Source organism: Candoia aspera, chromosome 7 (genome assembly GCF_035149785.1).
Source record: "Candoia aspera isolate rCanAsp1 chromosome 7, rCanAsp1.hap2, whole genome shotgun sequence".
NCBI lineage: Eukaryota > Metazoa > Chordata > Lepidosauria > Squamata > Boidae > Candoia > Candoia aspera.
Window position 1 is genome coordinate 23201942 of NC_086159.1, and position 27100 is coordinate 23229041.

A 27100-nucleotide genomic window follows, 5' to 3' on the forward strand; every position below is an offset into this window, starting at 1 on the left:
TACCTGCACTGCTGCTCTCCTAGACAGAGGCTAAGGTAAAGGCAGAAGATACAGATTTTAGAGTCCAGACCAGACAGGTCAGGCATACTTCCCGTGGTGTGGTTTGCTTACTGAGATGGGCTCAATCACCCTGGAAACATCTTGATGCAGCATGTATGGCTACTGTATGTATGCATGTATGTATATAATGGAGAGCTACTGGAAAACTCTGCTACCTTCTGGTGACTATCCCCATGTACAGAGTAATCTACATTGGACCACTGAGTGGTATTGTTATTGTTGTTATTATTACAGTTGGTCGCACAGCCAGCCAGATATTCAGACTGAATCTGGCATTTTGTCCACCTATCAAGTCCTTCCCAAGAACCTGGAATAGGCAGATGTTGTTTAATAATATTATAGATACTGTTGCAGGATGTAAGCTATTCCAGGTAAAGCTACCTTTGCAATTGACTGATGGTGATTTGTCAGTGCCGGTGGTGTTCAAGTGATGCTCCGGATGCTTTGGAATTGCACCCAAGGTACCTATTACGACTGGTACCATCTTTGCTTTCTTTTGCCAGTTGTTCTGCTTCTATTTGTAGATCTTTATGTTTTGTGTTTTTCTCCAGTTCTTTCTCTTCTGTTCTGCTATCTCCAGGTATTGCAATGTCCACTACCCAGACTTTTTAAAGTCTTTCTTCTCAAGAATTGTTTAGTCTGGGGTGTTGTGTGGCAGATGCTTGTCTGTCTGAATTCTGAAGTACCACAGCACTTCAGCTTCTTCATTTTCTATTACTTTGTCTATTTTGCGGTCCTACCAGTTCTTGCTTGCAGGCAGATATTCCAATGCCCCATTGTTGCCACTTTATAATCAGTGTGTGTGATCTTCTTGCAGCAGCTAACTAGGTGGTCCACTGTTTCTTCAGCTTCTTCGCAGAGACGGCATTTGCTGTCGGTTGCCGTTTTCTCAATTCCGGCTTTATATCCATTTGTTCTTAAGGCTTCGTCTTGTGCAACCAGAATTAGCCCCTCTGCATTATTACTGTTGTTGTTGTTGTTGTTATTTTTATTATTACCATCACTATTGCTCCTGCAACCTCGTTCCACTCACTCCGCCCCCACCTCGGCTTCCTCCGCCAACTCTCCCCAGCAGCTGCCTCGGACCTCGCCGCGGTGCATTGTGGGCGTGAGCGGATAAAATGGCGGCGGGCGCCGCTGCCCTGAATTGGAGGCGTGTTTCTTCCTTCACGGGGCCGGTACCCCGATCTCGGCACGGCCACCGCGCCGTGGCGATCCGCGAGCTGCTCATCATCTTCGGGGGCGGCAACGAGGGCATCGCCGATGAGCTTCATGTGTACAACACCGGTGCGGAGCGGGGGAAGAAGGGAGAGAAGCGGGGCGGGCTCGGTTGCCCCGGCGGGGCGCTCCCCCCAGCAGCCGCTTCGCTCGCCGCGAGGCCCTTCGGCGGAGTGGTCGCTGGGTCTGGCTGGACGGGAGGGAGGACGTGGGCGCGGGGGGCGCCCGGTGAATTGCTGGGGCTGCTGCTCCATCCGCGGGAGCGAGCGCCGGGTGTCAGCCCTCTACCCCAGCATGGCTCCGTGGCCGGACCGAGATTTCCGCCTTAATCCCCTGTTGGGCTTCAAGGGGAGGCGGGGGCGCGTGCATTCGCTGACGCGGGGCCGTCCTTCTGCCTTTATCGAGGGGAAGAGGCTCCGAGGGAGTTTTAGCTCAAGGGCATCTACGCCGCTCTTGGGTACCGCCGCAGGCTTAGTCCTTATACTCTGGGCTGCGCTGTGGTTTAGCCTTCTTTCAGTCTTTCGTAATCTCGGTGGGGTATAGCTTGGCCACTGAAGGGTGGGAGACACCCTTGCCAGGCTCCCCTAGCAAGGTGCGCGCACCTACCGATCGACCAACGGCATTTTAGCTTAACGTGTTGCCATAACGTGTGGCAACATAGAAACTTGGGTGAGCTGGGTAAAGCCATTGTTACATTAACTCTGGGTGTATTGCTTTACATTTATAGAGTTGAATATAGTTCCTGTTTCCAAAGGAATAACCTTGGTCACTGGGTGCATCTTTATTTTTGGCATAAATGACTTATTCAAGCAGGGAATTACTATCTTAGAAAGTGTCTTAGAAGCAGGGAATGAAGCTATATTAGGATCTGAGGGTTTATGTATCTTTTTGTGCAGTGTGCATATACGTATGTTTATATATATACACGTGCACATAAACATACATACACAGATAAGTATAAGTGAACACTAGCTTTGAATATAGTCAAACTAATACATTATTTTGACTTCTGCCCCCGTAACATATAGCATACATGGAGTAACTTCTGTGTCTTGTAACTGCCTGCTGGTGATGCTAATCAGAAGTCAGATAATCAGAGTTGTGAGCTCTGAATGAAGATGAGCGTAGCAGTAAAAAAATTCTTTATGCCTGTTGAATGTTGACATGCAGTATTGTATCCAGCAGTGAGAGATTCATGTAAAGCTGTGCATAATAAAGAATATAAGTGATGTAGGTATATAAATACATAGATACAATGTAGGGAATGTGGATAAAAAGAGTACCATGTTGAAAACTGGAACATCATCAAAACACTTTTTTGTTAAGTTGGGGTAACCATGTCTGGACCATGTAAAATACTTATAATTTACTTTCATCACTGAGGGCTTGTGAGTTACTTATTGTATGAATAATTTCAATTATGCTTTCTAATAAAAATGCTTTGGGTAGGTGGATAAATGAAAAGATATTGTGAATGTATATTAAAAATATAAAAAACAAGAGATTATATTGCTATAAGCATGGGTCAAGAAGTGTCTAGAAAATTGGAAAGTATATTTGGTGAGAATATGTGCAGGCATTTGAGGCTGTATTAGGATGCAAAGTAGAATGCTGAGTCCAGGAAAAAGATGATATGTACCTAGCAACTGTATATTGAGGGGTTGTGAACGGAGGGTATAATTTGTTTGGAAATTTGCACATGGGGAGGGAGGGCTCTAACTGGAAGGCATATGTAGTAACAGACTTGAATCTTGATTATAGGCCTCCAAACAGGTGGGATATAAAGCTGCCCAAAGTAGGCTGTGATAACCAATTAGGTTTGCTGAAATTGGAATACCGCAATGGATGTGATTAGCCTAGCTAGTAAAGCTAGAGGTAGATGGTAGCAAGAATGTATTGCTAGTTCGGGAAAGGGGCTCTAATAAGTGTGAGGTGCATTTGTACACTTTGAAAAATACTTCAGCATCCAATTTTCCAATCCTTTTTGCTAAGGATGGATGTAGGAACATTTTTTTAAGGACCAGCATTTTATGAAGTGGGTCCTTGTGTTGAGGGAAAGAAAGAGACCATGCTAAAATTGGATGCAGGAAGATATGAGAGAATAACAGTTTTTACCTTGCAAATAAAATGAAGGAATAGTTTTGGGCGCAGAGCCTGACCATATTACATTCCTTTTTTTAAGTATTAATTTTTAATATGCAATAATGTTTGCTGGGCAGGTTGGCAAAAAATAAATCAGGACCTATTGATTTCTCTGCACTACTTTTGCATGGATTTTTGAAGATATAACTGATCAAATTATCCCAAAACCTGCCCTAGGTTATTCTGCTAAAATGAAAAGTGTCTGGTAATTTGGTGTGGATATTTGTACAAAAGGATTGTGAGCTCTCAGTGCTTTATTTTATAAGTGCATGTCTTTTGCATCAGGCTCTAACTGGCAGATCTTGGGACTGACTGGAAAGTAAAGAATCAAATAGTGAGTCATGTTTTCCCTTTCTAGACAAAGAGAGGCATACATTTTTGTTTGAGAATGCAAGGTCTAAAGCCTAATTAAAATTAATATTAAAGTCCCATTGTTAAATTGAGGGATTCCATGTTTAAATGCTTGTTTTGAAGTAGTATCAGGCTCATACTATTAATACTGACCTAGGGCCATTTTTGTGTGTGTTTTGCTCCAGCCACAAACCAATGGTTTCTTCCTGCTGTCAGAGGAGATATTCCACCAGGTTGTGCAGCCCATGGATTTGTCTGTGATGGTACCAGAATATTAGTATTTGGAGGAATGGTTGAATATGGAAGATATAGTAATGATTTGTATGAATTACAGGTATGGGTGATTTTCACAATTACTTAACTAAGTTGAGAATCCTGGTATCATTTAATAAATTATATTCTTAGTGGGTGCCTATATTGTCCGTACTAAAATTAGAAGAGAATGGAGAGCCAGTTTGGTGTAGTGGTCAAGGCATCAGGCTAGAAACCAGGAGACTGAGAGTTCTAGTTTTTCTAGTCCTGCCTTAGGCACAAAGCCAACTGGGTGGCCTTGGGCCAGTCATTCTCTCTCAGCCCTAGGAAGGAGGCAATGGCAAACCACTTCTGAAATCTTGCCAAGAAAACTGCAAGGACTTGTGCATGCAGTTGCCAGGAGTCAACACTGGCTTGAAGGCACAAAAAAAAAAAAGGAATATGTATTGCTTATAATGTGTGATTGATGCATGGAAACAATATATAGTGCTCCTGCCCATATGTGTCCATAGCACCAGACTGACTTGGGATTTCCTTTGAAATGACTTTTGCCAAATAGAATCCTAATTTATGGAAGATAAAATAAGCAAATCCTTATCTTCTGGATCCTGAAATGGCATCCATTGATAACGATACACTTTCCAACATGTTCTTTGGTGGCCACCAAGCTCTCTGCCTAACTTTATTTATTTAGTTAATGGGAATATGAAAGCTAGCATGCTGGAAATGAAAGAATCGGCCTTCACCATAACCTTTACTTCCATCAATGCCTCTGGTCCTCACATAGGTTCTAGAGGCGTTTTTAGAAAATTGACCAACTGAAGCCCAGTGCCTTGCTTGCCATCTGGTGGATGAGAGTTTGGTGCCTGGCACCCACAATACCAACTATTTTGTAATTTTGTAAACAATTTTGCTTGCATTTCTCAACATGCTCTTATTCTATCTTCAAGGCAAGTCGATGGCTGTGGAAGAAAATGAGACCTCAGCCCCCTTCAGCAGGTCTGCCTCCATGCCCTCGCCTTGGCCATAGCTTCTCTCTGTATGGCAACAAGTGCTACTTATTTGGTGGACTGGCAAATGAGAGTGAAGACTCAAACAATAACATTCCCAGGTATGCTGATGAGTTTAGAACAGAATATTTAGCATGATTTTGTCTAGGTTTTCTCACTTTTAAACAGCTGTATGGTAATAGAATTAGAATGTAAATAGTGGGCCTATTTAGTGTTGAAACCTATTCACAATTACTAATACTGAGGAGGAAGATTAGCAGTCACCTGTTAAACTCTGATCATCCTTAAATCCAGAAATATGAAATACTAATATAAGCTTGATACTTGACGTGGTGGCGCTGCGGGTTAAACCGCTGAGCTGCTGAGCTTGCCGATCGGAAGGTTGGCAGTTGGAATCCGTGTGACGGGGTGAGCTCCCGTTGCTAGTCCCAGCTCCTGCCAACCTAGCAGTTTGAAAACATGCAAATGTGAGTAGATTAATAGATACCGCTTCGGCGGGCAGGTAACGGCATTCTGTTTAGTCATGCTGGCCACATGACCACGGAAGTGTCTACGGACAAACACCGGCTCTTCGGCTTTGAAACGGAGATGAGCACCGCCCCTTAGAGTCGGACACTACTGGACTTAATGTCAAGGGAAACCTTTACCTTTACCTTACTTGAAAATAACAACAAAAAACCTGCTTATTAGTAGCTTTTGCAGCAGTTTATATTAAAATTATCTTAAATGTATAGTGAGATATGGTTTCATGGTTTTCATTAACTGATAAAAACTTTAAAGCTAATCAGTGACATTTCAAAACCTCTTAGTTTTGCTTTAGCATCTTAAGTTGCAATATTTGTACATATTTCAGTTTGAAAGGTTCAATTGTTATTTAGCTTGTAGCCCATACTAACTTAAGAGTGGGTGATCTATTCCATCCCTTTTATAACTGGCAACCTAAAGTCATAATGAATAAAAATGTTTTACAATGCTTCTGGAAGACATACTTTTGGCAAATCTCCAGGAGAAGGATTAAAAATTCTCTTTTTCCTTTTGAAATCTGTTTTTACAAACATTTGTTATATCCTTTGCAAAAAAGCATTGTTGTAAAAACTTAGGGATTGCACTGACAGGCTGAAGTTTGTGGTAGTGCCATAGAAAGTTACAGTATTGACATTTTCTGTATTTCTAACCCATATTAGATATTTAAATGATTTCTATGAATTGGAGCTACAGCATGGATCAGGAGTCATAGGCTGGAGTATTCCAGTGACCAGAGGAGTTTTGCCATCTCCCAGAGAATCTCACACAGCTGTTATATACTGTAGAAAAGACTTGGGAAATCCGAAAATGTTTATATTTGGAGGGATGTCTGGTTGTCGGCTCAATGACCTTTGGGAGCTTGATATAGGTGAGTACAGTTGCAAGCAAAGTTGTGCAAATTATTTTTTAAAAATACACTAAGGAATGATTAATTCTGAATTATTTGTAGTCTGATGGGAAAGTGTACATCAACTTGCAAAGTTATTATTAAGCTTCAACCCTACCTTAATACGGTTTGTTGCAGTACACAGCGAAACAGGCAATTTTGCCCTAATGGATAATTGTAGCCAGTCCCAAGTCTCATCAAAAGTAGTTGTATGATGCCACATGTTTTTTTTAAAATCAGTTTGTTGCATTAACTTTTAATACTGCTAACATCACAAATATTTTAAAGAAACTAAGTTTTCAAAGTATGTCAAAATATTGTTTCTCTGACAGTACTTATTTAAAAAACAAAACACTCTTGATTAAAAGTTTTTTGAAAGATGGCTTTGTCCTTCAATGCTTGTTTTGCAAGTACAATAATAATTGGTAGGATACCACAGACTCTAGAATTGAAGGCAGATAATAGTGGCACAGGTGTTACGGGGAAGGTACCATTTCCATAGCTTGCTAGCTTTGGTATGAACAGGAAGCCCAGGGAAGTCAGTATTGCTCAGATCCTCTTTGAGGGATGAAATGCAAGCGCAAAGCTAAAGGCTGCAATTTTTGTTTTTATTTTGCTTGGCTATAATCTTCCATAAATCTTTATATTTGGAACTTTGATCCTGAAAAGTCAAAGGAAGATTACCAATTTTCATAGCCTGTGGCACCGAAAAATGGAGTTCCATCATTTAAAATACTACCTTCTAAGGTAGCCACTATAGTAGATGTTGGTGGGCACGTATTCATCATGTTGTAACTAACTTTTTGTGCCTACAAGTATACTTTTCAAAGATAACCCTCCTTAGCATCTGTCTGCATGACAAATTTCCTGAAATCTGAAAAATGATACCTTATAAGAGTGTCCTACATAAATGTTCATGAAATTAATCCCTTCTATATGCTTTCTCTGTTTTTTTTTCCTTAATAGAGACAATGACTTGGTCGAAACCAGAAACTAAAGGGACAGCGCCACTTCCCCGTAGTCTCCATACAGCCAGTGTAATAGGAAACAAGTATGTCTGTTGTTAAAAGCTCACCTATAGAAAGGTACACCTAGTAGGAGACTGTTAACTCTAGTGTTTGTATTTAGGGATCCTGCTTGTATGTGAAATGCAATGAGCTTTAGCCCATGAGAAGCTTGTCTGCAGATGAGGGGATCTAACTACAGGCCTCCAGGAAACCAAAATGGATTTCTTAAACATATGGTTTTTATTTGGGGACATACAATCCTCTGCGCATGCCCTGAAATTTAATTAGCAAGCCCATGACATCTCTTAGAAAGGAAGAGAAAAAGACAAAGAGCTTTGAAAATAGGGAAAGGCTTACTTTTGCATTGATGATAATATACGTTGTTGCGTTAGGAGGGGGGAAAAACTTTATAGCATGAAGTAGCATATGAGAGTAACTCTAGAAGCTACTATTTAATAACCAATTCACATAGTTTGTTTAAGATGTTGCAGGGTTATTCATGATAAATAAGAACTTGCAGTTGATTGCTTTCATTGATAATACTGCTTTTTTATAACTTACGTAGTGTACTTTCTAGCCCTATTATCTCCTTGGAGATTGGGGTTATACAATATGGATACATTCTTGTGTCCACTTAACCCCATCCCCAAGCATACACTTTTTGGGCATTGCATTTCTATGGATATTTCATATTCAAGTTTGAGTCATGTGATCTGCATACCATCCCTGCTAGCGTGGTGCTCAATCTATATATAAAACCCAGAGGAATTCAGAAACAGGATAGATGGAATATTTATTTACCTACAATTATTGTGCATCAAGTGTTGCTAGAAATCTGACTAGGACTCAGGGCAAGGATGTTTGCCTCTGAGCTCCACTAGTGCACTGGACACCAAACACACGTATTCTGTAAGGTACATAGCCTACATTGTCCACTTTTTAAAAAAAATTATTTGACTTACATAGCTGCCTATCTCACACAAGTGACTCTGGGCAGCTTACAAAGATTAAAACACAGAAAACCCTTTTTTAAAAAAAAAGATTTTTTGTGTGGGGAAAAAAAGGTGATAAGAAAACAAGGGGAAGATGGTGTTTGGACTTCCCTCTCCATAAAATTCTGAATGAAACAGTGATTTCGTGATTTGAAAAACATTGTTTGAAAGCATCTGAATTCTTCTTTCAGAATTAGGTAGTTAGCTCGGTATGATTCTGTTATACTCTACTGACCAAATACTGTGGTGTTTTAATGTGTTTTTATAGTTATTCGTGCTTATGGCACTATATAGGTTCACCGATCCTGCTAAGCTAAACAGGGTGATGTTTGCTTTAAGCTTAGTGTGTTCTGTGAACCTAGCCATTGTGGCTTATAAGCCATGATTTATGGCTCAACATACTCAAAATTTCAACAAATCATGACTGAATAAGCCATCGATTAATGCAATTTATGAAGCCAGTTGAAATTGTTCTGTCCTTTGAAAATTAAGGCATAACAAGATTAAATTAATACCACGTTATTTTAATGCAGCTTCAAAGCAACTGTAATAATCAGTTACGTGTTTAACACCTTCCTTAAAATCTAGCAGGCAAAGACAGCCCACTGCCGATATTACTGGCTCTTACTTAATTTCTTTGAAAGTAAGAAATTTGTCTTACTGTATGGCTTGGGAGGACTGGAGGAACGGGAAAGGGAATTAAGCTCAGGTTCTGGTTAGGAAACAGTTGTGTGTAGCTTATATGGTGAAGTGAAGCTCAGAGATTAATTGTGCTTATGTCTTCCCTCATTCTGTTCCTATCTTCACCCTCCATTTCCTTATATTTGCAGAATGTACATTTTTGGTGGATGGATCCCACAGAGTTCAGATGAGAGCCTCCCTTCTCAAGATGGGGAGTGGAAATGTACTGGGTCATTTTCTTATTTAAATTTAGGTTAGTATACTTCATTTGTGTCACTTTACAGAGTAACCCTGCATATAGCCTATGTCAGCCCGGGATATAATCTGCTATCACTTTTCTGCATTGTGCATAGCAGGGATTCCACTAAATTGGATACCCTGAAGACAACAGATCTCTACAAATAGTATGGTTGTGTCCTTAGAGGCAATATTCTCTATAATCAAAGGGTTAATCAATATGTATTACTTTGGCAGAAATTTTATGACAGTTTACAAGAATATTTTGTATTTGCTTGTACTATAGTATAATAGCTATAGTATAATAAACATGGTATTTATAGCTATGTAGTATAGTAAATATAGTATAATAAATATGGTATTTATTTGTAAACCAGTGACTAATGATGTTTAATACATCAGGTAGAGTTTTATTCTTTTAGTCTGTTTTTTGTTCCTGGTTTCTGTCTTTTTTCTTATAGGATTGTTCCACTTAATTTTGGTTTTGGGGGGGATTTGTCTTTTTTAAAAAATTTAGAGGGGCAAAAAAAAAGGAAAGGAGGTTTTGAATCTCTAGCCTCCTATCCTCTGGGCCTTACTCAACCTATTATATAGAGCAAATTATACATGATATTTTCATCACACAAATGCTGTGAATTATGTGCTTGCATCAGGCATTGGGATGCAAGTGAATAATCATGTCATGTACATGATGACTTCACATGCATGCCATCATTTTTGATGTCATTGTGCTTTGCTGTGGATGCTGCTTTTTGTTTTGTAGTTAACCAGGACACAAAACTGCTTTTAAATCTAGCTCTATTTGTCTATTAGATGTAAAAGTAGCAAAACAGATGTCTTGCCTTACAATTGGGTAGCTAAAGTTCAGCATTTATCATGAAGAAATCAGCTGAATTCTAAGCAATCTTTTTTTGCCACAGAGATTTCTACGTAAATTTTACATTGACTTGTATCTAGGTTATAGCTAGGCATTTTAAATGTTTAGTACAATAGTAAGAGGGTTCCTTTTTTTCGGGGGAGATGGGCGGTGATAAAATTTGAAAAATAAATAAGTAAATTTAGAATGGATTCAAAAATCACAATAACCATAATGTGATTTGCTTGTTTTTGCTAAGCATGATATGTGAATAGGGTCAATAAACAAAGCATGATGTCTCTTAAGTCAATAAACAACTATTGAGAGGCTTATTGCTAGTTTAACTCTGGTTAATTATTATGTACAAATGGGTTGCATAGATTGTTTAGGATTTCCTGGTTTGTTTTGTATCCTGCCTCCAATGAACAGTGGTAACAATGAACTTGCTCATTATGAGTTAATGTATATTAAGCAGTCAGTGATAGTTAATTTTTGCAAATCATAATGCAGTCAAATATTAATTTGTTTTTCTTTAATTTGTTATCAGATACTACAGAATGGGTAAATCTAATTCCAGATTGCCAGGAAGATAAAAACAATTTGTTACCAGGTCCAAGAGCTGGCCATTGCACAGTCATTGTTGGCTCTCGCTTGTATATATGGAGTGGCAGAGATGGCTACAGGAAAGCTTGGAACAATCAAGTTTGCTGCAAAGATCTTTGGTATCTAGATACAGGTGAATTGGCTACCAAATACTTTCTGATAACATTATTGATGGTGATAAAAACCTGGGCAAAATTAAATGTATTTGACATGATTAAAAAATCAGTTATATAATATAAATGTGCAAGAATTGCTTTGTTCTGGGCCTCTACACTTAGGCTGGATTTGCACAATTCACTAGGTTGAAAAATGGTAGGCTTGTGGTTCAGTGTGTTATGAGAACCCAGGCAATTAAGTTAGTTCGGAAAATAATTATTCATTTAACCATGGATTTGTATATTGTCTGAACACAATTCTGGGGTTGATTCAATTCTAACATTTCTGCCTTGTAGATTGAAAAATTAAATATATACTGTAAGCCTGTATATCTTCACCCCTTCCTTCCCAGCTTACATATATGAGCAAACCATAGTTTTCTACTGTATCAAAATTTGGCAAGCAAATGATATTGAGGAATTTCACATCTATGGGTTCAGGTATTGGGAGGCAATCTCAGGGAATTCTGGGAGTTGAAGTCCACAAATCTTGAAGTTGCTGAGATTGAGAAACACTGCCTTAGAGCTTCTCACACCAGATGTCAGATGGGTTTGGATTACCTTTAGAATGTTAATGTTCCTTCTCTTCATTTGGGAGCTTGGCTTTTTTTCTATAGCATGCTGTGTACATAACTATTTTATTAGAAAGTTTTAAATCTCCTTACAGAAGACTTACATTTTGTTGTAACCGGAATGTACTGTTCTCCTTTAAGAGAAACCACCAGCACCATCACAGGTACAGCTGATCAGAGCTACAACTAATTCGTTTCAAGTTAAATGGGATGAAGTTCCTACTGTTGAAGGATACCTGCTTCAACTAAATTTAGATATGCCAGCACCTGTTGCAGCTGAAATACCCATTACTGTGGCACCTGAGCCACGATTGCCATGTGTGCAAGGTAAAGTACACATTTTCCAAAATAAAATCAAGTTTAAAAGTTACGTGAGTAAAATAGTTGCAGGACTCTTTTTCTCTTATAGACAGAGGTAGGCAGCTGCTCAAAATTATGCCATCAGATGTTAATAACAACTGCAGCAAAAAAATCAAAACAAAACTTTTTCAGAGCACTTTTTATGCCCCTTTTTAAGGCTTAGCTTTCCTAAAAATATTTAGAAACCTAATACCATAAAAAACAGTAGCAACCCAGAAGGCACTATGCCTATTCACAACAGCAATCATTCAAAAAATAAAAAATTAGGCGAGAAAGAAGTGAATGCTTGAATCCATAAAAAACTGCCTACCTCTGCTTTAAGGACTGCATGTGTTAATGTTACAGTATTTTTGAAATATGGTCATTTATCCTGTAGTCCCAAAACCCCTCTAGGGCTGAAATGAAAGTCTAGCAACACTTGGGCAATGCTATTGAAATAGTCCTCACTTAACAACCATTTGTTTAGTGATCGTTTGGACTTATGACGGTGCTGGAAAAACCAACTTACGACCAGTCCTCACACTTAAACCGTCACAGCGTCTCTCTCCCCCCAGTCACGTGATAAAGATTTGGGCACTTGGCAACCGGTTCACATTTATGACCATCACAGTGTCACATGATGACCATTTTTTACCTTTCCGTCCGGCTTCTGACCAAAATCAATGGGGAATCATGTGATTTGCTTAATGACCGTGTGGTTAGCTTAACGATGGCTGCAAAAAAGGTCGCTTAATGACCGCTTTGCTCAGCAACTGCAATTCCGGTCCCAATTGTGGTCATTAAGCGAGGTCTACCTGTCCTGTGTCGGGTTAAGCATTGGGGGAAGCAACACATGGGTGCGTAGTCAGAAATCAAGAATTCTTTCTCATAGTCAGAGGCACGCTAAGAGGTAATATGTTCAGAAGTCAAAGAAAAACCGAGTTTGGGTCCAAGTTCAGTGAAATTCCAGAAGGTAATAGCAAAAGAATGAAGTAAAAGTGAGGCAGCAAAGAACTAGTACAACAGAGACTTCAAAAAAAAAAAAAAAGACGATGCTTCCAGCAATCTGCTGCTGCTTGTTCTTGTTCTTGTGGCAAAGTTAAACCAGCCAGCAGTGAACAGCTCCCAAATGGTTTTGTACTGAAGTTACCAGGACTGCGCACTTCCAGAAGGTGTCTCAGAGCACAGAGGAGTACAAATGTAGCACCTGTATAAAGCAGCCATACCTTTTCCCATGGGAAAGAGACACAGGTTACTTTTGTACTCCAGGGTGCTTCAAAATACCTTAAAGAGTTGCAGAGCTATAATAGTGATGAGCTCTATCCTCCCAAAGTTTGTAGTCATCAAACTGATGTCTCTTATTCTCAAGACGCTGCTGTTATAATAGAATCCTGTGATGTTTCTTTGCCTGGCATTGTTCATGTGGGTTAGGTGGCAGTACAGGTGAGTCTGAATCACACTTTTCTGGATTCAGTTTTCTGGGTCTGTCCCTTGTTATTTGGGATTGATTCTGGCCCAGCCTCTGTTCTAGGATCTTGCTTATTTGTTGGAGGTGGCTCCATGTAATTGCCTAACCTGTCTTCCTCAGATCCTGCCATAACAAGCAACACACAAAGTGATATAAGCACCCAATTGGTCTTGCAAAGTTTCATTTTATGGTATACCTTTCAAATGTCAGAGGAGACGTGAAATCCCTCAACAAACCACAAGACTCCAAGGATAGAAAGAAAACAATGCGGATCTGTTGAAGCAACCTGAACCTACTGGTTCTGAACAGTACTCTTTCTCAAAGAAACTTAAGCCAGAATTGCAAATCTTTAAAAATGTTGTTTGAGTCTCAGATCAACTTATCATATACATCAACAAAAGAATCATAATTGATTAAGCTCCATGCTTTCTGAGATAACTAATTTCTTCTGAATCGTCAATCCTCATCCCAGGATTGGGGTTGGCTGGTTGTTACTGGCAGAAGATTAAAAAAATGAAAGGCAAAATGGAGTCGTCCCGTTCCTCTTTTAAAATGTCACCTGAGACAGTGAAAACTTCCTGCTCCTGATCGTTAATTTAGAGTTAGAGCTTTGCAGTCTTTGCTGAATTGTGCCCACTATCTAGATTGATTAATTCATCTCAGAATCTGTGGGAGTGTCTTCTCCCCCTTTACTACAGACCATTTGCACATTTACATGGAAGAAGATTCCTTTTTTTTTTTGCAGCAAATTCTACAACTAATGAATATTGTCCTTTTCCAGGAACTAAACTGGATCTCCACCCCCAAACTCTCAGTGCCTCAAGCAATGTAAGTTAATACTGTGAAGAATATTACTAGGGATACTCCAAGTAGTATGAATATATGCTAAAAAAAAATTGTAGTTTAATTGGTCTGTATGATTATTAGCAAACAAAACCCTTATTACCTAGTACAGTGTTTCTCAACCTTGGCAACTTTAAGATGTGTGGACTTCCAACTCCCAGAATTCCCCAGCTAGCATGTCTGGCTGGAGAATTCTGGGAGTGAAGTCCACACATCTTTAAGTTGCCACGGTTGAGAAACATTGACCTAGTAGCTGTTCTAAAGCCAAAATACTAATTTTGCCCAATCAAAACTCCCCAGGGCTGACTCACATGTACCGGCTGCTTCCAAAAGGACAACTAACCTGCAAAAGTTATACACCCAGGGAACCAGCAGTATGGTGATACCACTCATGCTGGTATCAACCAACCCACCACACCTACCCTTCCACTGCTTTCCTAACCAACCCACAGATCCAACAGAGGCATCTCCTGGTATGGCATGCCTATGCACCTACCCTAAAGGATCTCTAACTGGTTCTCTCACCCCAAGTGAGAACCTGCCTCAAGCCTCTTTGTATCCCACCCAAAGCAGTACCTAACCCAGGCTTGCCACCAGACTCACTGGAGACAGGCTAGGCCCCTGGATCCAGTTCGTAGATGGATTTTCTGAAGGGTCTCTATATCACCATTACACTATATCACTACTGCATTAAAACTACAATTCAGTGACAACTTTTAGAGTGAATTTGGGGGCCCAGTCCAAAGCTTTTTGAGGTTATAGGTTGCACATCCTGCTGTAGTGCTGGGAGCCAGTTTTCCCCTAGACACAGCAGCATGTGGGAGGATGAGGTAATAGGAGCCAGTTTTCATTTGATCGGGGGCCAAAATGGAGTATTCTTTCCTGTGTGAGCTAAATAGAGTTCTTTTCCAGCAGAATGAGTGGCAGAGTCCTTTTTGAGTCCCCCGACCCCGAAGTTTCAGCTGTTAGTTCCTATATAGACTATAAATTATATAGAGGTTATTGGAAGAGAGGCGAAAGATTCATAAAGCTGTGGTTTTCCAACCTGGAGCAGAAACAGAAGATTCCTTAGATGCTGACAGCCATAAACACAGCTGTTGTTACAAAGAAATTGGTGCTTGTCCTCCCTGTCTAGGTGCAGATTTCCATTTCAGAGGCTAAAGCAAAGATTCCAGAAACTGAAAACACGAAGAAAAACCATTCCATTTCCAAAGAGTCCAATGCCCCTTTATGTTTGCCTGCTAGCACTTTAGGTAAGCAGCACTAAGTGCAACTTATTTGTCAGATGTGGTTCCACATATATATGGGACAGGAATGGATGTTCATGCTTTGTTTTTTATTAATGAATTATGGCTTTTCGCACAGCCAGATGTTTAGACTGGATTTGGCATTTTTGTCCACCATTGATTGATTGATTGATTGATTGATTGATTGATTGATTCAAGTTAGGCACTGCCAGACTCCAATTGACTCTCGGCAGTCCACAATGTAATACCGTAAAAACCAATATAAACCAAAAACAAGATCGGATCTGGGCATAGTATTCAGACAAAAACAAAAATAATACAACCCAACAGGAGGCCCTATTCATCTCAACCCAAGGCCTAGGAGGACAATCAGGTCTTCAAGGCTTTATGGAACACCAGTAGGATGGAGCCACAGCTGGCTGGGGAATTCTGGGAGTTGAAGTCCAAACATCATCTGGTGGCCAAGGTTGAGAAACACTGGATTAGACAATATGAAAGTGTATCAGAGACTAGATGGGGGTTACCTGTATCCTTAAGATCTACTTAGGATCACTGGTAATGACACAGAATGCAGGACAGCTTTTCAGACACCATCTGTTCATCTTTACTCTCTCTAAGATACATGGTAAATTATTTTTCAAGTTTCAGAAATGGGCTTTGGTTACAAAAAGCCAATGCTTATAGATTTTTTTAAAGCAAAAGCCCCCCCTCCCCTCCCCTCCCCTCCCCTCCCCAAAATTACTTTCAGACAGGCAAACTTATTAGGCACACTGAAGCTCTTTGAAGAGGACTGATCTACACTTTCCACAGATTTAAGTGGTCAAGTACGATAGACAATTCTAAATTGCAGCTGAAGGTTTACGTTTTTGAATGATTCCCTCTGTTTCAAACACAAAATCTCTCCTCAGTGGAAAAAATGAGCATACCAGTGAAAGACCTATAGAGATAACTCTCTGAGTTTTTTTTAATAGTTTTTAAAATACAGTTGATGTAAGTAAACATTCAAAAAGTGCATCTTCTGCAGCCTGAAGAGCTAAAAGCCATGGTTATAAGCCATTCTGCTCTATGGATATTCCAGCTACATCTGAAAACAAAACAAAACAAAACAAACAAAACAAAAATGTATTATTTCTGTCTTGAGGTCATCTTGCATATGTGACGGACTTTTACTTTCTCACCTTTCAGGTCCTCAGATGTCAGCAAATCTAAATGAATTGCTTGACCTTGATTCAAGAACTTCCCAATTAGATACTTCTACATCTGGCATAACCTTCACCCTGCAAAATAAAGTAACTCAGCAGGCTGTTAGAACCAACTCATCGAATGGGGTAGTTGCAAAAGATGAAACTTCATCATTATCAACAGGTAGTTCAAACCTGGACATTTGAGTGTTTCACATATTATTTTGAATCTTAAATATATAAGATAATCATTTTCATTATGGTTTTTTTTCATGGTTACTGCAGAGTTCCATTTCTTGAATAGTATCAAGATTTATATATCTAAGATTTTTAACCAAGATGTGAATAGGTCTTTTAACACATGCAGGTGGTGCCTTTGCCTGAATCAATAAACAATTTATTAACCTTAATTCTTCATTTCATTCAGATTGAGAAAGAATGATTGCCAGGTTTATACCAAGCCAGGCCATTGAACCAACTTTAAATTGTGGATGAACATTCTGCTTTATTTTGAAGCTGATTCTCATAATTTTGAAGTTTAGATGGAATGGGAAACTATGTTGAATAGAACAGTTTCCAATTTTTCAGCACTTGTGCAGGTATAAAGGTTTGCTTGTGCATTGGATTATGAAGCAAAACTATATCAAATGAATTTTCTAAGATGAAAATTAGCTGTACCTGCTCCAAATAAAGATGAGGACATCTTAGGCCAATCTGATACCATAAGACTGTCCTTTAGTTTGCCTGTTCTTTAACCAGATGATCTATCTTTATTTTGAGATCTCTTGGTGAAACTATTCTGTTCTGTGCATAATAATTTTGTTCGGCCTTCCCCTTACTGTTCTTTTGTGCTTTATGCTTTTTTAAAAAATATATTAGAATGTTAGATTTCTCTCAGTTTTCTTCTCAATTGGAAACAATAGTAAATTTGGATTGAATGCTGATAGCCTTTTTTTTACAATTTTTTTTTGTAACCTCTGATACATATACAGGGTATGAAATTATCATGTTGTATGCATACAGTATAGATGATATTTAAGTTACAAATAACTGTATTTTAAGAACTGCATTTTTTAATTCATTGGTAGAGATTTTTTTGCATATGAGCTTAATTTTTTGTTTCCATATATTTGGTTTATGTTTTGAGTGAAGTTGGTCTATAAACGTTTCAAGTTCTAATTAAGCTGCTGGCACCTAAAATTACAATATAAACTGTTCACAACCCTGCATAGCTGAACAATATTATTAAGCATATCAATATTCATTTTATCATGTATTTTTAGTATATTCCATTTTAGTATATTCCAGGAATGGCAACCTTTTTAGGGGAAGGGACATGATTTTTTTTTTAAAAAAACTGGAATCTGGTGAGATATGGACAATGTCTTGCAAAAGATATCATAGGAGAATATCAGAAACCTGTAGGATTTGTGATCTTGCTAGCCTTTGACTATTTTTTTAAATGAAATTATTTTTATTTAATTTTGCATAGTCTAAACTGAATTCAGGTTATTTTTTTCATTCAGCATATAGTTATCTGTTCTTGATAGTCATGTATCACAGGCAGTTTGTCAATTGCTTTCCAAATAAAAAAGGCAGCATTTTGCTTCCTGCACATTGTATACAAATTTTATGAAACTTTATTTCTGAAAGACATTTCAGCGGCAGCTGTTGATGGATTTCTTTGCAAATGTTTTTGTACCTAAAGTAAAAGAACTTCAAATGTGTTTCTCCTAGTTAAAGAGTCTCTGGTGCCCTCAGCTAGAGTCACGGTTATTAACCCACTTGATTCAGCTACACAGTTGCCTGTAAGTACATGACACATTTTGAGTAGCAGATATTGTGAATTAGATTTACCACATTTGTTCACCTACTTTTTTGTTACTTCTACACGGAGGTGGCAGAGAATACATACCGGTGGAGGAGGAATAGGGCATTCCCTCCCTTTTCTGATTAGGATGGAAATCAGAAAAGGCATAAGTCCATTCAAGGCATATAAATACACTTCAAGACAAGAAAAACCTCCAGATGTAAACTTTTGCATTTTTCACTAGGAGTATATGTTCTGCCACTTTCTGTGAAAAAGATTTTAATGAAGGAGGAAAACCTGTTTTCCTTAGTTTGGAAGTAGTAAGAGAATGATCAGTGTCTGTAATTGTTGGTGGATACTGAGATGGTCATGCCATTTGCAAACTTGTCAGCTTTTATTCAGTATGCAATTTAATTGCTCGTTCCACAAAATGGAGTAACTCAACCTAGCACTGACAGCTATGACATCAAATTAATTTCAGCTGCTCTCTTGGCTTTTCTGCAGCCCAGTGTTTTACTGCAGTATTTTTTAGAAGGCTGTTCTAAGTGCTTTGATGACTTCAAATACATTGCATAAATGCTAAATGACATATGTAGTGCTATCGCATATGTATGTGGAGATCTCCTCTCTCCTTCTACCATTGGCAGGGCTGTTATTATGGGATGGGGGGAAAGTTTTAATTTCTCCCACATTCAGATCTTCAAGATAGGATTGCATATTAGACTCTTGATGTGGAGAACAGTCCTACTTTAACAGTGTCTGCTCTTTGAATCATAGAAACCACCACCACCGAAGCAGAATGCAAGAGTGAGAACACAGGAACGAAGGTGGTGTGATGTTGGCATTTTTCAAAGCAACACTGCGTTAGTGAGCCAGTTTTATTTGCTGCAAGAAGAAAAGGCTGTGCTTTCTAGCAAGGTTTGTTGGATTTGCCTATTAAATTGTAACAACAAAATTAAGGTAGGGGCATGATTGGATCTTGGAAGGGTTAGATGAAGGAATTAACAGCTTATGTAAGAACTAAACAAACTTGTGCTGATTTGTTATTCCCAGCCCTCTGCCATTCTGGTTGTTGTGGTTTTGGGATCATTATATTTAGATAGTCCCTTTCTGTCAGCAGCTGATTTTAAGATCCTTTCCTCTTTGAATTTGGGCACCCAATTTTTCCAAGACAGAAGTCACTCTCCAAAAAATAGTGGCAATGCTAATAAAGACCTAAATTCAATATATTTTGATTAGCATTAGATATCATTAATATGACTATCCTCCGATCATGTATTTAGCATTTTCAGTTTGATAACTTTTAGATATTTATGGGAACCACAGCCAAGGTGCTTAGGGTCACGTTTAGCATTCGGGCTTTATGTTGTGTACTTTGATCATTGGATAGCATTCCAAAATTAAGCACATGTAAGTCTCATTTACCAGGGTGGGAGAGACTGTATCATACGTTCCACTCCCATTCACGTCAGTGGATCTTAAAAGCATTCAAAGCTGTTTTTGCTTAATAGTTGGCTGTGCTAGAAAGCTCTTCCTAATAGGGAATTTAATCTAGAACATATTAGAGTCTTTAGGATCTGTTGTTTTAAAAAAAGCAAATGAATGTTTTATTTGTCTTCTTGTTTATTTATGTTTAGGGAGACAATACAGATATTCCAAATGACAGTTTACTTAAGAAACAGGATCTCGCTCCTGGCACTTTATACAGATTCAGGGTTGCTGCAATTAATGGATGTGGTGTAGGGCCTTTCAGCAAAGTCAGTGAATTTAAGACTTGCATCCCTGGGTTTCCTGGAGCACCTTCAATTGTCAAAATTAGCAAGGTAATATATAGTCCGTCCGTCCTTCCTTCCTGTGTGTAAACCTGACGAGGAAACTTCAACATTCACAGAAGTTTCACAGAAATGGCTGTTCTTTGAAAAAGCCAGCAATGGTAAAATATGGCACTCTGAGCAAAGTAAGCAATTTTGAGTTGACCAAAAAAAAAGGGGGTGGTGGTGGAATCTGAATGGATATCAGACCTTTGGTACAGTGGTTAACAATATGCATTCTTAGTGGGAAAATCTTGCTGTTAATTCTCAGACTGGATGTTGGAGCAATTTTAGTCAAGATGTAATTTTTCTTAACTTCTATTTTACTATCTAGAACCATAGATGTATATAGTATATTATAATAACTACCTTAGAGGATTATTAGAGATATAACTCAAACACTGTAAGATCTCATTATCTTAGGCAAAGACATACGTATTTTGAAGGACATTATTTAATCCCAGATTGGCATATCAGGTGGAACCTGTTCTATTTAATCATGTTTTATTGAATAAACCATAGGTTGCTCTGTTCACAGATCACATTAAGTCAGAAACAAAGTACATTTGCAGACTTGAGCTGAGTTTTCACAACATGCTAAGCCAGAAACCAGCAAGCCACATTATAGCTTAGTATGATGTGTGAACTGGCTAGTGCCTCCATGTTTTCTCACTCAGTATTGAGCAACTTTAACTAATCTGCACTTTCCTGAAATTAGAGAACAAAAGTACAGTTTTCTCTCTAGAATTGTAAAGTGAGTCTTCTCCTGTTCCTTAGAGTGCAGACTGTATTCATCTTTCATGGGAGCCTCCAGTTTCACCTTCTGGAAATATCTTGGAATATTCGGCCTATTTGGCAATAAGAACCACCCAACTTCACGAAAACCCTAATCAACTTATGTTTATGAAAATCTATTGTGGCCTTAAGACGTCATGTACAGTGACTGCTGCCCAGCTTGCAAATGCTCACGTTGATCATACCTCCAAGCCTGCCATAGTGTTCAGGATCTCAGCAAAGAATGAGAGGGGATATGGACCAGCCACCCAGGTTCGGTGGCTCCAAGGTAAAATGAATGATTTAACCAGATCTTTCTCAATAGAAATGTGGAAACTTATTCTTTCTCAATGTGGAAACTTATTTTTCAGAAATACACAGTATTTGACAAATTTTCAGATTTAGCCACTAACATATATTGTAGCTTCAGGAGCCTTGGCAAACTTTCTTTGTTCAGATAATTAACCAACAGAAGCAGGTTGCTATAGACAACATCAGATAAGTCTGCAGTAAGACTCCATGTAGCAAGTCTGTTAACACAACTTGAGTGATGGGGGCACAGTTGTGTCTCTTTGACTACCAGCAGTTGCCTTCTCTCCTTCAGGGAATTCTAGGGATTCATAGGCAGCACCCCACCATAACGTACTTGAAGAACACCTATCTATCATCCGTGGGCTACTCCTTGTGAAAAAACTTCTGCTCCACAGAAGAATGAGTACATCTACATACTGCTTCTTAAGACTCTAGAACACCTCCCCCATGAGGAAAGATTATAGCAGTATTTTAGCGTAATGATAGGAAACAGGAGACTTGACAAAGTGTAAAAACTATGTTTAAGTATGAGTTGAGTCAAGAAATACTTCTTTTAATCCTTCCTGAACCTCCCTACATTTAGCTTTAATGGATACACTTGAGGTAGTATTGACATTTATATAGATGATAATAATGGGATAAATAATGAGTATCCTTTCACCCTTTCTCTTGGGGTTCAGGAGTATCCATTAAAACTAAAGGCAGGGAGATTCAGGAAGGATAAAAAGAAGTATTTCTTTACTCTGAAAATTCTTAAACTGTAGAATTTGCTGCCCTAAGAACTGATGATAGCCATCACTGTGGGTGCTTTTAAAAGCAGATTGGACTATCAGTAGCTACTGGTATTTATGGCTAGTGGTTACATCCACTATCACAGACAGCATGCCTTGAACACTGACAGCTAGAGAGAGAGACAGTGGAGGAAGGTTCTCCTCCTGTCCATGCTTGCAAACTTCCTGAATGCATCTGCTTGGCCATCTGGTGACTAGAAGGACTCTTGGGTTGATCCATTATTTTAACAATTTTGTCTTAATTGCTAACATATGAACTCCATAATTAAATTTTAGATTTAGAAGGTGAATGCGGAATCAGCTCTCCTCTCTTCAATAGATGATCAGCCATTTTTTGTCTTTTGCCTCCTTGTAGTAACCTGTAGCCCCAAGACTATGCATAAGACACAATTGTTGCTGAAAATCCACAGCAGTTTCCCATCATTCTGAGATACGAAACACATAGAAACTGTAATTTGAATCCTAAAATCAGCTTAACATAAATTATAAAAAAAACTCCCTCTAACTACCTAACAAACATTCTGGTCCTAGCCATGTGTATAATGTAGCTCTGCCCATTTTTTATAATTAACTAACAAAAGGTTGCCTATCCCTATTTTATTCAAAGCATATAGCAAAGTGGGCAATTTGGCACACAATCTTTCATTTGGATGGCCAGATATAAAGTCAGTCCCCAGGTTACAAAGTAATTTTATGGAAAGCCTGTCCTGAGTGCTTGAAGATGTAACAAACCTTTCTCTTTTCTTACAGAAATGAAAACATCAAGCTCAAAATAGAAGCAGGATATTATACTGCAAATTGTGAATGAGCAGTTAGTACTCTTGAAGTTTTGTGAATCTTCCAAATATTTAATTTTATGTCAGCTTGACTTCACAACGTCAGCATTGTGCAGTCTTGAAAAACGGGGCCTAGAGTGACCACATTTTTTCATAGTACTTTATCTAGCATGGTCACTGGCTACTATCCAGAGGGTTATGTAATCATCTGAATTTTGGAGCGTCTTCCTTACAATATCTCCTAATGCATAGATCCCCAGCTGTGTTAGCTTCCAACACATAGGAAAGGGCCATAGCTCAATGACTGAGCATGTGCCTTGCATGTGAAAGGTGCCAAGGTAAATCTCTGGCTAGTCTAGGTAGGGTTTGGAAAGGCTCTGTCTGAAATCTCAGAGAATTGCTCCTGATTAATGTAGACAATCTTGAGTTAGATTATGGTCTAACTAAGGCTTCTTGTGTTCCCAGACATAGATGCTCAATTACAGTTTATGTTTCATTAAATTTGAAAAGCAAGTTTGTGGTGTGTTACGAAAATCGCTTAAAGAGAAATTCACCGGAGGAGGGGGAAGAATAATGTGTTTTAAACACACTGATTTCTCTTTAAACTTTTTCAGGACAGATCTGGAAGTGTTTAAAATAGAGTTCAGAGGTTTGCTTGGGGAGCTAATGAGAGAGTCCCCCAAAACTTTGGTTGTGTGCACACCCTTGTGGATGATGGTCTGTAAAGCTATTGCAGAATGAGCTGTTTAAAGAATGCAGTAAATATAGAGCATCAGAGATGCTAAAAGTGAATTATTTGGTTTTCAACAGCATAATAATGGCATTTTCTAATTAATGTTGGCTGATTGAGTCATCTTTTTACAATAGTAACTATTTCAGAGAAATATGATTTGTCTTATCCTATTTTTAGTTCATTTTTGTGACATAGGGCTGCTTTTGATGTACAGCTTCCTTCATGGGTATCAGCCTCATCAGCTTTATAAAAAAAATTAGAAATCAAGGCAATATGTATCCTTGTCACACAAATGAGCACTTGTTTCCCTGCCTAATTACTCCCATGTTTTCAGAAGTATTTGTGGGAATGACTTGGAGGGAATGAAAGCCATCATATGAAAACCATCTCTGTAGAATTAACTATAGTTTTGCGCTGAGACAGCGTATGGTAGGCTTTGTTGCACTGAGGATTTTATCCAATGAGAGATTAACAGACTGTTGGGTTAACACGATGGCCAGCCAAAGGATGAAGAACAGCTTCAAGAAGCAGAGGCTATATTCAGTCACCGTGGTGGACACCACTGTCAATCTGTTGTATTCATCCACTTCACGTTGCAATTGTGCACAATTTATAGGCCCACACAGCTCTGTCACCCCCATTTTTGTAGCATCAAGACACAGTGCTTACCTAAATTCCACAGGAAATTGATAATTTTTGATAGTGCAATTTTTTCATGGCTGTTTGTAAAGTTAAGGGCTAAAATTGTGCTTTAATACCTTCTTACTTGCCACCTAAGAAGCAGATCGAAGATTTCTCCATCACCTCCTTTCTGGCAGTTTCACTGTCAAGATTCCTGTGTCTTCTAGTATCCAGAAAAAAATGCAACTCAGGCTGCAAAAAACTGGCCTGTGCAATGGGTATAAATCCCATTGAGTCCAGTAGGGCTTATTTCTGAACAGTTTTGCATAGAATTTTATTGCATATTTTTAGATGCTACCCATAATGCATAGCTTAATGGCCTCATTTTGCAATGAAGGCAAAGTTGATGTGATGCCACAGGTCAGTACAGGTCTTCCAACAAACTCTGACCATTTGGCTTAACACAAGACATTATAAGGTAGAACCCTAAAGATACACAAATTGCATCAAATGCAGTCCAAAAAGTATGACAAATCACAAGTGAGTAGATGTTCCTGTTCCACCTGAATTTGAGATAGGTAGGTAGGTAGGTAGATAGATAGATAGATAGATTGATAGATAGATATAGGCAGCTTTGTTTTCCTCTGGATTTTGTATCCATGTTTAGTGTAACAAAGATACTTTAGTTTACAGTAACTTAAAATGTATAGAATATTTTAATATATTCATTTTTGTAAAGATTTTTCTAGTGTTTACAAACACGTATTCTAATCTTTGAGAATATCCTGATATGCAAATTGCTAAACTAGTCACTTCTGTTATTAAAAGCAGACTCTGTGTAAATGCACTACTATTAATTTCTCATGGGCATAGAAATGTTAAAATCTGTAGAAAGTTTGAACGTTTACAAAAGTGCCCCATAGTGAATGCATCACACACCCACAAAAGAAAGAAGAAAAAAAAAGAGAAAAGAATCCTATGCTTTGTTTTGGCATAATCATGCTATTTTGCACTAGTAAGAATTGTAACATTTTTGTGTTGCTTCCAGAAACTGTATTGGTCTAAAGTTAAAGCAGATTTGCACATCTTTGCATGCTTCTCTGACAAACATTTTTCATGACTTTTCTCAAAGGCTTGGGATTTTATTTTGCTAATAGCCTTAGTTTCATATCCTAATATTGGAATCGTCAATATTTTTATCTTAATCATGTTATTAATAATGTGCCAGATGCTTCATTCCCCTTCAGTTTTTCTACATGGAAGAGTAAAAATGTGCATGTGCCCCGAAAAGCAATCATCTAGACAATGTTCAAAATCTAGTGTGCACATTTATCTACCACCTTATGTAGCAAAAATGTGTATGAAGCACTTACTAGGAATGTTAATCTGTTCTGAAGCACGCAAGTGTATTAAATAGAGGCATTAAGATGCTCTTTTATACATTAATAGTTGTTTATCATATTATAGCATAAAGTGGCTAAATTGTGCCAGTATATAATATAGGCAGTGAATATAGCTTGATGATGCAATCCCACAGGAACATTTCTGTGAACAGTAGTGCTGTTTACATTAATTTGTGTGGACCTTATACAGGTTCCTGTGGATTGCATCCTTCAGCATCTAAATAAAATGATTTTTTAAAAAATAATCTCTATTTTGAAACCTGATTTAGTACATATGTGCAATAGAATGAATATTTTGCACTTCAGTTTTCCATCAATGCCTAAGAATTAAGATGGGAATTACTTGATCTACAAGGATCAATTTTAAAGTGGATTATGGTAATAGTAATGCTTTACTATCATTCCATGTTCACATTTACAAAACCTCTTTGAGGAAGGCCCATTATAATCCATTTTTAGATAGAGAAACTGGGAGAAATTCACTTGAAGAAACTCTGCTTTGGCTCATTTCCTACATAACAGTAAACCATAAGATGATTGGTTTGGTTACCCCTTGTGATATATGAACCAAGCCACTGTGGTTTGTATGGTTTATGGCTTACCGTAAGGCAGACTGTTATGGCTTCAACAGACTGGCTTAGCATAATCCCAGTGAGTTCATGGTTTGTTTAGAATTAGAACCCAGCTCCCCCAACTTCATCCCCAATACTTATTAATATTCCAAGGGAGATACTTGTTCAAATAACGACTGCAAACAGTTTGGTGTATAGGGACATGTGGCTTGGTGCCTAGCTTAGCACCCTCAGATGTGTTGGGACTGTGAGTTTCAGAATAGTGGCTAAAAGCTTCAGTCCCAAGACATCGGTAGGGTGGCAGGTGGAGAAAGCCACCTTCAGATAGTAGAATTCCAACTTTACGATATACTGATGCAGCACAATCTGTAATGCCATGAAAAAACTTACAGCGGAATACATGTTAAAAGCTTCCTTGAATTGCTAATAAATTAAGTAGCACTTTATTGGCTACTCTCTGAGAAGGGAATAAGTTAGTTCAATAAACTTTTGCATATGTTAGCGAGAGCTGACAATAACTTTTGCTTGCTGGGTTTTTCTGAGATACATGTTTGCAGTGTGATATAAAGAGGGTGGGGTGGGATGACAGTTATACTACCTATACAACACTGTGTCTATTTGTGGTGTAATGACACAGATGCCCAGAGTGCGACTAACATGTTCTTTCATGCACCTTATGATATGTACCCTTTCCTGAGGCAAATGTGTAACAACCACCCCAGAGAAAATGTTTGTTGCAGCCATACAATTCTGGTTCTTAGCAGTTAAAAATCACTCAGGCTACAATGAGTATAGCATACATTAGATCAGTGTTTCTCAACCTTGGCAAGTTTAAGATGGGTGGACCTCAATGCCCGGAATTACCCAGCCGG

At 38.5% G+C, this 27100-nt stretch overlaps 1 protein-coding gene and 1 long non-coding RNA gene across 2 annotated transcripts in view; one reads left to right on the forward strand and one right to left on the reverse strand.

The window, feature by feature from the left end:
- LOC134501351 (uncharacterized) overlaps nt 1-27100 on the reverse strand; it is a 243836-nt gene that overhangs the window by 20449 nt on the left and 196287 nt on the right. The window lies entirely within an intron of this gene.
- Nucleotides 1181-27098, forward strand: HCFC2 (host cell factor C2). Its single transcript, XM_063307983.1, has 16 exons — nt 1181-1347; nt 3957-4105; nt 4974-5134; nt 6218-6426; nt 7411-7495; nt 9274-9377; nt 10765-10953; nt 11689-11874; nt 14136-14182; nt 15333-15450; nt 16630-16809; nt 18363-18433; nt 19213-19353; nt 20073-20258; nt 21024-21309; nt 22874-27098. Exons 1-16 carry the CDS (start codon nt 1182-1184, stop codon nt 22897-22899), a joined length of 2304 nt encoding a protein of 767 aa, XP_063164053.1. The 5' UTR covers nt 1181; the 3' UTR covers nt 22900-27098.

Coding starts and splice junctions, on each gene's coding strand:
- HCFC2 (XM_063307983.1), top strand. CDS start 1,182: ATGGCGGCGGGCGCCGCTGCCCTGAATTGGAGGCGTGTTTCTTCCTTC. Junction 7,496..9,273: donor GCCAGTGTAATAGGAAACAA/GTATGTCTGTTG, acceptor TTATATTTGCAG/AATGTACATTTTTGGTGGAT. Junction 11,875..14,135: donor ACGATTGCCATGTGTGCAAG/GTAAAGTACACA, acceptor GTCCTTTTCCAG/GAACTAAACTGGATCTCCAC.